The sequence below is a fragment of the Aotus nancymaae genome, unplaced genomic scaffold (genome assembly GCF_030222135.1).
Source record: "Aotus nancymaae isolate 86718 unplaced genomic scaffold, 86718_ANA_hifiasm-v0.15.2.pri h1tg000020l, whole genome shotgun sequence".
NCBI classification, from domain to species: domain Eukaryota; kingdom Metazoa; phylum Chordata; class Mammalia; order Primates; family Aotidae; genus Aotus; species Aotus nancymaae.
In genome coordinates, this window is record NW_026988432.1 from 40,324,936 (window position 1) to 40,337,428 (window position 12,493).

Genomic DNA, 12,493 nt, shown 5'->3' on the forward strand with positions numbered 1-12,493 from the left:
CTGGCACAACCTGACTGCCCCTTGACATTTGTGGACAGGGCTCTGGGTTCACCTCTGACCCACTATGTCTGTCCTGCCACTGAGCTGGCAGGCATTTCTGTGGGTGAAGAAAAAACAGAGAGGTGGCAAGAGCCGGCCTTTTATACCACTTCCGATGTTCCTTCCATATTGCTGGGGATTTTTCAAATGTTCATTTCAACTCTAAATGTTTAGTGAGGGACTCGGTTGCTGCCACCTCCTGGCTTTCAGGACAGGCAAAGAAGTGACACAGATCTCGGGGCACATAACATGAGGGCAGCTTTGCACAAACATGTCCTAGTCGATCAGTTACTTGATAGTGATTAAAAACCAATTCTGTCATGGGGAATTATTATTGGTTTTGCAAAGTTCTCAAAAACATCATCTTCAGTCTCCAACTCCCACTCCACCCCCAACCAAAAAAAATGAGAGAGAAAAAAAATACCCAGTGATTTCCATTAGAATCAGGGGGAAGGAGATGAGAAGATCTTTTAAATGTTCCAAAGTCCAGACCACACTTCACCAATTAAACCACAGTCTCTGGTGGAGGGACAGAAATAACAATAGTTCTTAAAGCACCCAGGTGAATCTGATGTGTAGATTGGGCTGGGAACCACCACCCTATCTTATTCCCATACTACAGTGGGATTATTCAAGATTCTGGGCCCAATAAACGAGACCCCTTTTACTTAGCTGTAAGCAAGAAATTAGTTGATCTTGCTTGCTGCTTCTGAGAGCTTTTCAATCCCTAAAATGAAATTAAATTAGGTTTATTCAATCACCTCCTTCTGAATGTGACTTTCCATTCTAAAGCAACAACTCAGCAGAATACCAAGGACCCCCCAGGAGGACATTGACATATTTGTTCACTAAACAGTGTGACAAAAATGCAGCTTCCTTTTGTCTGTGCATCATTATCTCATGTAATACAAATATTCCAAATCTGCATTCAGTGCCAAGCAATAGGCAAACACTCACAAACTATTAAATCATAAGCGGAATATTATTCCTGTTATTTAGAAGCATATGGAAAATAACCATTAATACCCTATATATTCTTTTCAATAAGGTGATTAAATAAACTCAACAGTCTATAGTATACAGACCCAACTCTTGCAACTTCCAGGCTCTCCTGGGGTGTTCACATCCATCATGTACTATTTGATAAATGACTGCTTCAGCAAGCTCCCTGTCTCTGTAAGTGGGGTTAGAGCAGAGAGGGGAAGACAGGCACAGAGGCCTATGGGGAAAATATACTACCTTTGGCTTTTTAAGCAATGCTACTGCACGTTGTCTACAAATCACATATCCCCAGATTCAGGAATGCAGAGTCATAGAGGTTTTAAAAGTGGGACAAAGATGGAATTAGTGACCTGATGATTTTTCAACCCCTCAAAATACCTGCTGCAATGGTTTACCTTTCCCTGTTTTCAGAGGCAGAGGTTCTTCATAGGGAACCATGGGACCCCAGGCCAAAGGGGTACTGTAGAGGGTGTGGCCACCACCTGGGCCTCAGCCCCCTCAGTGTTGCTCTGCAGTTGCTGAGAGCCCCTCACGGCACCTTCACCTCTGACCTCAGCTGTCGATGACCTGTGCTTGAGAACCATGTATAGTCATGCACCACAGAACAGTGATTTGGTTCACAATAGAGCACATATATGCCTGTGGTCTCATAATATTATAATGGAGCTGAAAAATTCCTATCACCTAATGACGTTGTAGCTGTCATAACAGTGCACTGCATTACTCACGTGTGTGTGGTGATGCTGGTGCAAGCAAACCTATTATGCTGCCAGATATATAAAAGTGGACAGTAATGTCCCAGACCTTCACATTCACTCACTACTCACCTGCCCAGAGCAGCTTACAGTCCTGCAAGCTCCATTCATACTGCGTGCCCTATAGAGTTGCACCTTTTTTTTTTTTTTTAAATCTTCAATACTGTATTTTTACCGTACCTTTTCTATGTTTAGGTGTATTTAGAAACACAAATACTGGTGTTACAGCTGCCTACAGTATTCATTCAGTAACATGATGTATAGATTTGTAGCTTAGGAGCAACAGGCTATATCGTATAGCCTAGGAACATAATAGGCTATACCATCTAGGTTGGTGTTAAGTATATTTATAATATTTGCACAATGATGAAATTGCCTAACGACACATTTCTCGGAACATATCCCCATCGTTAAGTGATGCATGACTATACTAAGCATGCAATTCTGAGGTTCCCTGTACACAAATCTTTAAATTTCCATTTTGTTTTGGTGATTTAGTACATTTTTTGAGAAAACGATTTTTTACATAAGAGGCCAGTGAGTTGTGGAATAGTTCAGATTTGTAAAATGCTACTCTCATTTTTGCTTCCCCATCACAATGGGGAAAAGAAACCTTATCATGGGTAAGGTGATAGATGTTAGATTAACAACAGCTAACACATCCTGCAAGAAGGACCTAGGCCCAATTATAAAAGGAGTTCCAAAGAGCACAGTGTTGATGCTACTCACTCTATTAACAAAATACAGCCCAAAGGATCTGAAGGCCGTTCCAAGCAAGGGTGCTTCTGATGACACTGAGAAGAGTTCTGCCGTTCTGAAGAGGCGAGCCTGTGGAACTGCTGCAGGTCCTGCTCCCAGGAGAATAAAGGTTTCCCATGATGGCATTAAACTCTATTTATTTAGTATTTGAAACATGGTGTACATTTATGTATTTGTATAAACATTTGGTACATCTAAAATCCACAACTGGTAAACAATCTGTGCTTTCTTTTGTGTACAAGTTTGGGGTTTACATCTGGATATTTTGGTGTTGTGGAGACTCAGTCTGTGAAGCTAATCAAATTGCCTCATGTTACCGTAACAACTGTGAAGGAAGTGATTTGCTCCTTAAAGAGGCTGTTCCTTGCCCAGAAAAGGTGTCACGCTTTTGAATTTGAACTAATAAACCAGTTGTGTCACAGAATCAAGAGAAACACAGCTGACACGATGGAGTAGGTATGTGCAGGGGACTCCTGGAGATCCAAGTCAGTGCGTAGCAGGCAACACAAGCTGCGCAGTGACACTGGGAATTGACTCTCCCTTTTCAAACCGTCGGATGTTAATGTCAAGTTTCCCCAACCCCACCTGGAGGGGTTTCATCTGGCAAGAGCTTGCCTTCTGCTCAGCACACTCCTGGGGGTACTCCACGAGTGTCACAGCTGCAACTCCGAGGTGCCAACCAAGCCCAGGGCTCTGGCTTCTTCTGGTGTCAGGCCGCTCTTCAGGGTTCTTCGCACTGCAGCGGTGGCCACAGGTCACAGCCAAAGGGATAAGAAGAAAAGGGGGTATGAGCAGCAAGGCACAGGGCAGTCAAGACTCCAGTCCCCTCTTCTCCCCAGGGACTTCCAGAGAAGCCAGAGAGTTCACACTCTGCACCCCCCTGCTCTTGCTGAATTGCCCTGCAGTGTGTCTGCCAGGGCAAAAAAAAGTTTGGAGCTAAACAGGCTGTCCTAACAATGCCACAGGTGCTGACTTAGAGGGCCGAGAGGAGGGGTGGGGGCACTTAGGAGAGAAAGGAGGAGAGGCTCACCCTCACAAGGCTTCTGAGAAGAGGGTGCAAACTGCAGAAGTGCAGAGGGCAGGAGAGACCTCAGCATCTGCCCAGTATGAGGAGTGTATCAGAGCTAGGAAGGTAATTCCAGAGCAGAGAAAAATGCAAGCTCCGGTAATACTAATGAGGTGAGGCAACCAATGCCCAGCGAGGGGATCCGCAAGACCCAGCAACCTTACAAATCCAAGGGAGGACCAACGATAGCTGGGGACATGCTCAAGAACCATGGCCCCACAGAGCAAGTTCATGAAGCCAGGGCAAGGGGCAGCAGTCAGGATGAATCTCTCCATGAGTGCTGTGGGTCTTAGCCTCAACTCACTAAAGGGCCCCTAGAGACAATAATTAAAATAACCAGTGCCTCCTCAAGGAATGGAGGCTAAGGAGCAAACTGCCAAACTTATTCTGGGTGGAATTGGTGGCTGTTTTCTATGGAACACATGAGACTTAAGAAGGGCCAATAAGCATTCTCACTGGGGGTTACGGTTGACAACTGGAGGGATGCTCATCTTTAACTGACTTAGAATTGGCTTGTGTTTAGCTTGGCAAGTTGGTATTCCCACTGTTTAGTATTCATCAATTTCAGCATCAAAATATAGGCTGGATAAGGGTGAATGAGGAGGTAGCTGCCTCACCCAAGACAAGTCCTTTCATTTGAAAGCATCGCTAATTACATTTTTCTTAATTTACAAATTGTATTTGACCTACTCTGTGTTTCTTTAAAGGTCACACAGAGTTTGGGGTATTCATTATCTGAAGAAAAATGTTATGGATCTGCCTTCAACCTAAATCCCAAATCAGCCAGAGTTCCTGAGATGATCAGGGCAGGCTGTTGATCAAAGTTTGGAAACAGTAAGCTCACCTTAATGTCTCCCCATTTCCTTTGCCAACTTCCCTCATGCTCTCCCCAGAGGCCAGGGCCCACCTCATACATCTGCAGGCCACACCGGCATCCTCTGAACAAAAGCTCACCCAGCCTGTGGACAAAAGATCTGAAAGACCTGTATCCATGGCAGAATCAATGGGGACTGATATCTATTATTAATAATAAAGGGCTCCTTTGCTTCCAGGAATCAGCACTTGGAACAGGAGTCAACATCATATCTATCAATTGGTCAATCAACAAGTAATTTATTCAGAACCCATTAAGTATACTCAGCATTTAACTCAAAGAATCAAAACACAGACATCAAGCATGGATTTTTAGAGAGACATGGGATATGTGGTGAGGGGTTCTTTCAAATTATGCCACTGCACACTAGCTTGGGCCTTAGAGCCATCTATTTCCAAGCCTAGCTTTGGGCCTCAGAGCCATCTATCTGTAGCTGTTCTTGCACTAGCTTCTCCTTCCCCTACCCCCGGTCCCATGGCTTCCAGACTGAGTGTCTGGCTGAACCAGACGAAATGTTTGGCTCCTGAGTCTCAGCTGGAGGCAGATTACCTTCAACTGAGTAACAGAATTTGTTCTATGGGGCAGCAGTGAAAATACTGGTTTGTAATAACCGTTTATGTTCTTTAAACACTCCTTAGAGTGTTTGTCAAAGATAATTTTAACAGTAAATAGATAAAATATCTCTCTTGACAAGAAAGATCTCTTGCTGAGACTTCTTAACCAAGATACAAAATACTGCCTAAAGAAGTCCATGCTGGCCAGGTGCAGTGGCTCATGCCTGTATTCCCAGCACTTTGGGAGGCTGAGGCAGGTGGATCACTTGACATCAGCAGTTTGAGACCAACATGGTGAAACCCCATGTCTACTAAAAATACAAAAATTAGCTGGACATGGTGGCATATGTCTGTATTCCCAGCTACTCAGGAGGCTGAGGCAGAGAATTGCTTGAACCTGGGAGGTGGAGGTTGCGGTGAGCCGAGATTGTGCCACTGTGCTCCAGCCTGGGTGACAGAGTGAGACTCCATCTCAAAAAAAAAAAAAAAAAAATTAAAGAAAGAAAAGAAAAGAAAAAAGAAGTCCATGCTGCACTAGCTAGGCATCTTAAATTATCTTAAATTTCACCAGCCACAGAAGGTGGTGTGGACATCAGTCTATGAATCTTTGTGCATTTAGGTATGTATTTTGGCCAAATGACAACAAAAGACCCCACAGACATTTTACCCATGAAGGTATTTAAAGATGCTTAACACTTCCCATTTGCACATTTGCTTTAGTTCAGTCTTATGGCACCGTCCATTATGCCCTTCTTCTTCTGAGTGGAGTCAAAATGGCAGGGCCAGATGTGCTCCCTGGGACATTCTTTTTTTCACATAAAATCCTGTCCATTATATGCACAGGTTTCCCAAATGGAAGGACGTTCTACAAAATAACGAACTAGTACTTTTCAAAAGTATCAAGGTCACAAAGTGCCCCACAGATGAGAGGAGACTAAGCAGACATGAGGGCTACATGCAATGTGGAATCCTGGGTAGGATCATGGAGCAAACATAGGACCTTCATGGAAAAACTGTTGAAATCTGAATAAAGCCTACAGTTCAGTTAATAGTACTGTACCAATATGAATTTCCTGGTTTTGCTAAATTGTCCTAATATTTTTGCAACTTTTCTGCAAGTCTAAAATGTTTTCAGAATAAAAAGTTGAAGCAATAAAACCCAGGACAACAACAAAAAGCAGACATTCCCGAATCTTGTTGACTTAAATTCAACTTCTTGGACTCACCCCCAACACACTGAGCAAGAGTCTCTGGGAGAGGCCAGGCACTGCATTTGAACCTTCCCTCGGTGCTCAGATGGCCAGGTTTGGGGCCCCTGACTTAAATCACTGCCATCTGAGATGCAGGGAAAGGCGGGTTTTCAGGACAGTGACAGTCTTTGCGGTGACAAGGCTGAAGTCTCCTAGTTCCATCTAACCCAAGATGAAGTTCACTCAGGCTGAGCGGGCACTCAGAAATACTCAGGGCATTAGGCACTTTCCGCCATCACTGATCTGGCTGTGGCTTCCTTGGCCTTGCAGAGCCCAGCCCATGCCCTCCTCCTGTACCTGTGGCTACATTAGCATTCAGCACTCCCAAAGACTGTTTTTGGCTCCTAGGTAGGATCGGAACAGAAAGCAGTTGGTTAAAATGCAAGCACCAACTGCCACCTCCTGTGACTCATGCTGGGGGTGGGCAAAAGGAGAGTTTGCCCTGAATGGAAAAGTAAGTTCTCCCCATTGTTTTCTGGGAGAATGTACCTCAACTAAGGATAGACAGGAAAGGCAGTTCAGGAATCTACAGACTCAAGAGTTTTCCACAATATTTTAAGTTCTGGGCAGGACAAAACTGCCCTCCCCCTTCCCAGATTAAATCAAGAGTGTCAGCACTCTGCCTGGGGTATCTCAACAATACTAGCCAAGTGCTATGCTGGCAAGGCAGGCTTTATATGCACAGGCACAAGCATTCTGGGGGTAAAAAAAAGACTGGTGAAGATTGGTCTGGGCTACTAATTGTAGCAGGCCATAGTGAAGTAGACGGTGTGGTGGGGAGGGTGAAGGGAGCAGACAGTTGGGTAGGGACGTGCACAACAGACCCTAAGCACCTTCAGGCAGCTACGAATTCCTACCAGCAGCTTGTCCCTTGGGCAGCAGTGAGACACAGGCTGAAAGGGAAGAAAGGTAGTGGAAACCTGTCATAGATGCCTCGCTTAACCCCACAACCACCCTGGGAGGCTGGCACTACTGCCTCCATCGTACAAAACATGACTGATACTCAGTAAGGCCAGGTCACTGACGTGAGACCCAGTCCTATCCCTGTTGTGTGCATGTGTGCATTCCTGAGCATGGAAACGGATTCCATTTGAACTTGGCAGCAGAAATGATGAAATGCTGTAACATCCCATCGACCAGGTGCATGGCACCTTCCTGAGCACCACCATGGGAACCCTACGTCTCCCCTCCAAAAGGCTCCTGGAGGCAGAAAAGACAGGTTCTTGGGTTCGTCCTTTTACTGCCCTTCCATCCTTTTGACCCTGGTACTCAGACGGGCACTGGGGGAGGACTTAAAGACCAGCCTTCTCTTTAATGTGCCAGTATCCCTTGTTTGGAAGGGTGATTTGTCTAAAAGTGAAACAACCAGAGAGCCATGTAATGTAGTGAAATGCTTCAAAACTCTTCCTGTATCTGTCTCTGTAACCCCGAGGCTTCCACCTGAGCCCTTTCTGATGACTTAGCATATTAGTGTCCTGGCCTCTAGCCTGGCCCTGCTCTGGAGCAAGGGACACCCTCTAAAGGGCAGTGACTCTCCACCTGGGTTTAGGGAAGAGACCTCGGTTCTCTCTTGGACTTGCTTTGTTTAGCCTCTTGTCCTGTGTCTTGTGCGCATACGTAGGCGCCCTCAGCTGTCTTTACAGGAAGGGCCAGTCCATCTTTAATCAGCTCTAGAAATCATTTGCTACTGAAGATCCTTGAGTAGGGTAGAATGTCGGGGAGGACAGGAGGTAAGCTGGATCAGCCATTTCACAGGCTAGAGATCACCTGGACAACTGGAAACAGTTTACTCAATATGCCCCTGATTGGCACCAGCTGGGAGAGCGGTCCACCTGAGCCATGGGAACCTGTGAATTGATTACGATGCCCTTGGCTATCCCAGCTGACTGCAAAGTTCAGGCTTTGGTGGGACATTCGGTATGTGTGGGCCCGGTCACCAGCGTCAAATGTGAAAGCAGATATTTAATTATCTCTGAGGATCCTCGAGTGGCTTGCCTTGTGGGCCATAAATTTCAAGGTTATGGGATGGATTCTGTTTCGTTTCCTGCAAGAGCAGAACTATTATTGTCTTTAGCCAAATGAGTTATGGCCCAAATATGTTGGTTATTCATTATCCACTTGCTTCATAGCCATCATTAAACAAATCAAATACAGCACTATTTCACCATGAGGCCCAAACCGCTAAACTTCACATTGATTTTGCAAATTGCTTTTTCTTGTTCCTTTAACCTCTGTGAAAAGCTGGAGTTTATCATCCCTTTATAAAAGAAATCAAAGTCTAACTTCCCCCTTCTTAAATTTCTGCTGATAGTGCCATTACTAATAAATTAAGCCTGTTACAGATAAACACATACATGCTGTGCTGTACTTGTTATAGTAACTGTGTCACAGAAAAAATGTGTTTGGCTCAATAAAAAGAGTAGACGGCTGTTTTGCATAAAATCAAAATGGAAACAATACCACAGGAAATTATTTTATGTCAACCACAAAAACAGGCAAAACAATCTCTCTGGCCAGATTGAAGAGGAAAATTAATTATGACTGTGTTATTGTGCCCAGTGACATTATGAGTCTCTCTAAGAATTTGGATCTCGGTAGACCAGAGGATGGGGCCATGCAGACTTGGAGGAGAAGCACATGCTCTGGGCCTCCAGGGACCCCAGGCCAATGTCCCATGCTGTCTCCTGTCTGAGGAGACAGCTTCCAACCCCTCCAACCCTCTGTCAGGGTGCCATGCCCCTGACGGGATGTCTCCAGCTTCACGAGGTTGAAGTCTCCTAGTTCCATCTAACTCTCCAACCCTCACCCTTGGCCCACCTCTTCGTGGCTCTTCCCAGCTCCTCCCCATGGTGAGCTCTGCACTGAGGCTGCCCACGCCAAAAGAACCAGGAGTTAACTGGGTGCGTGGTTCTTGCCATGTGGTGACCTTGAAGTAACTATTGGCCTCCTTGAATGAATTAAAAGGAGGCCAATAAAGGGCAACTACTTACTCAGGAGACTGAGGCAGGGAAATGGCTTGAACCCGAGAGGCAGAGATTGCAATGAGCTGAGTTCGCACCACTGCACTCCAGCCTGGCGACAGAGCAAGACTACATCTCAAAAAAAAAGTGGGGGGCAACTACTGAAGATAACCTACTTAAGATCTCAAAAATCCTTTTGGAAGTTTCATTTCAAAAACTATTTAAGCAGATTTCCTATCACAAAACATGGGCCAATGATATGGACAAATCATAGACAAAAGGAGAGATGCAAATGGCAATAGGCTCAACCTCCCTAAAGTGAAGGGAAATGCAAATTAAAACCACAGATAATGTTCTTGCACACCCTGCAGATCAGCAAAAATGGAAGCACTGCCTTGGCCTAGAGCAGCTGAGATGTAGCCCAGAGCATGAGCGTGGATTAGCCTCACCCCTTGGGAGAAGAGTTTCCACGCCTGGTCTCATGCCCCAGTGCTGTTCATCTTATTATGAACATGAATCACCTGGGGATCTCGTTAAATGCAGATTTGAATCAGTTGCCCTGGAAAGGGGGCCCATAAATTTGCAATTCCAACAAGCCTCCAGGAGATACTCATATTGTCTGGGGTCCAACTTTGAGTTGCAAGCCTCTAGCCAAGTTCCTTCACAAGTGCACCAGGAGATGAGCAAAGAACTCCTGACAGAGAATATAGCAAAATGTCAGAAGAAAGCAATGTAAAGCCCTTAGATATTGATGTTGGAATCTACAAACATATTCTTGAAGATGTACAAGCCAGTCTCCCTGAATGATAGTTTTCCATTTAAAAAGTGAAATAAACGTAGTGGGGAGCAGAGGAAGGCATACAGTGAAGAGAGAGCTGACACCTAATGCCACTAACCCAAGAGGCAGGGACCCAGACCTCAAGGCCTCACCCCTGAGGTTCTGCAGTAGTGAGCATGGGTGCAGCCCAGATATCGGAATTGAAACATCTCCGCAGAACATTCTAATATGCATCCAGGGTTAAGAACCACAGCTCAAGAGCCTTGTTACTCACAGTGTGTTCCAAGGGCCAGAGGCATTAATTTCATCTAGGAGCATGTCAGAAACAGACTCTTGGTCCACCCATCTTACTGAATGGGAATCCATTCCCCGCTCCCCACCCCATCCCCATCTGTACCCCCACCCCCACCTTAAGTGTTATTTTCCTTTCTGGGGGAAAATTCTCATCAGAAACTGAAGCAGATCATAGGAAAGAAACAGGGGACCGCAGGAATGTGATTAGTGTTCTGTACCCTGGAAACACATGTGTAAATGGGCCAAACAGAACCACTGGGTCCAACATATACAGGCCACACCCTGGTCGCCTCCTGTGTGAATCTCAAGGGTGGATCAAGTTTGGGCTATCTGAATTTGAGTTCTTACTCAACTCCCTGCCTACCTGGACTCAGCTCCTTTCACTTTTGGGAGAAAACAGGAGGAAGCACCTGGCTTCCTTTCCTTGTCACCAACCCTCATTCTCAGAGGCAAAGCCAGTGGAGACTAAAGCAGCCTCTAGAGTGACCCAGTGGCCAGCTGATTGCTTTTCTGAAACACTTAAGGCCACAGCTCATGCAGGGAGACGTCAAAGGAGCCACAGGATCCTGTTTCCCTACAGAACAGTGTTCCTGAGAGGGTCAGACAGAGGCAACTCCATACCCACAAGTTGGGTGAGCAGGAGCAGGCAGTAGGCTCAGACCAAAAAGGAAAATCAGTCACTTTGATTTAGTCGAATCCTCTATCTGGTGGGAAAAGGAAAAAATGGTCAACCTAGGCCACGTCAAATATTTCAAGCATCCCAATGACCATCAAATCACTTGCTACCCCTGGTTTTTGCCTTCATCATGCTCATGGGCAGCGATAAACCCAGGATGGGGCCAGTCTCCAGTCCCGCAAGCACCCCCTGGTGCTGGGTGCGGGGCAGAAACACGGCCTCCAGCAGAGCGTCTTGGGCGGGACTTGATGATGGGTTCCACTAGTACTCAGTCCTGTATACCACAGACACTTAAGGGCCTTTCATACCTTCCTGGGAACAAAGTATGAATTTAGAGAGGCCTGGCCACCAATGGCAGATACACTGAACAGATGTGGCTGCAGCTGCCCTCCTCCACAATGGCCAATGTTGACAGCCAACCCTAAAACCTTCTGTGGATGAGTGTAGGTAGGCACTCTGAAAGCCACTGACAATTCACTGGAGCCGAGTCTCCACCGTTCCCGGTTCACACAGAATAGGAAGGCAGATCCCTGCAGGGGTGAAGACTCACCCCTCCTTTAATGCACTCACAAGATTTCCGGTTGGCCCGGGATCGTTTCCTCTCCCTTGGCACCACTCGCTGACTGGGCACTTGGGTGGCCGACTTGACGATGCGGTCCATGATCTCATCAGCTGCATCATCTGTGACATTGGGTGAGTCATCAGTTCCCATAGTCCAGGAACTAGTGGATCCTAAAAAATTAAACAGCCAGAGTGTACAACGTACTCAGAGAGAAGGAAAATACAAAAGAAGATACGCAGCACTATTCCTCCAAGCAGCTGAGTTCTTTCAGCAACAGACCACAGGGAAGGCCAGAGTTAGAGTCTCAGAGCTAGTGACAGATCCAGAGCACTAACATGTCCCCACTGCAGGGAGCACTGCTGTCACTTGTGACTCTCCCCTACAGGCTCTGAGAAACAGATATGTGGGGCACTTACTTCATAACACCCTGTAACACAGCTATGCTCTTTTCTCTCATTATATTTAACTCACCACCCCAGGTGTGTTGTCTTCACCTGCCAGGTCCTGTGATCACGTGAGGGCAGATGACCCAAGCCACACCCTGCTGTGCAGCCATCAATATTCAGCAATGCACATCCAGTAATGCAGAGACCCTGTGAGGGTCTTACTGAGTCTGCTCTCTATCAGTAATTGTATATGCCAAGCGAATGTCAACTGACCCTAACTTCTCGCTAAGTAGAAAGCAATATATTTTACAATACACAGTTTATCTTTGAATTATCTAGCTATTAAAAATTGTAACAGGATTGCCATCTTTAAACAGGAAAGGGTCATTAACCTAAATTTTTCTCTGGTACATTCATGTGCTCCCTCAACCACATTTTCCGTAGTTTATAAATAACTACATGTTAAAACAAGTCAGAAGAAAGCATCATCGGCCGGGCGCGGTGGCTCAAGCCTGTAATCCCAGCACTTTGGGAGGCC

General features: G+C 45.8%; 1 protein-coding gene across 8 annotated transcripts in view; it reads right to left on the reverse strand.

Moving 5' to 3' along the window:
* Positions 1-2,675: 2,675 nt before the first annotated feature.
* Positions 2,676-12,493, reverse strand: part of FHOD3 (formin homology 2 domain containing 3) — a 496,822-nt gene continuing 487,004 nt past the window's right edge. For all 8 annotated transcript variants that reach the window (XM_064379256.1, XM_064379255.1, XM_064379250.1 and 5 more), the window contains 2 exons: positions 11,578-11,739; positions 2,676-3,291 (listed from right to left, as the gene is read on the reverse strand). In XM_064379256.1, coding sequence (XP_064235326.1) covers positions 3,209-3,291; positions 11,578-11,739 — 245 coding nt within the window. In that variant the 3' untranslated portion in view covers positions 2,676-3,208. The remainder of the gene's footprint in view (positions 3,292-11,577; positions 11,740-12,493) is intronic.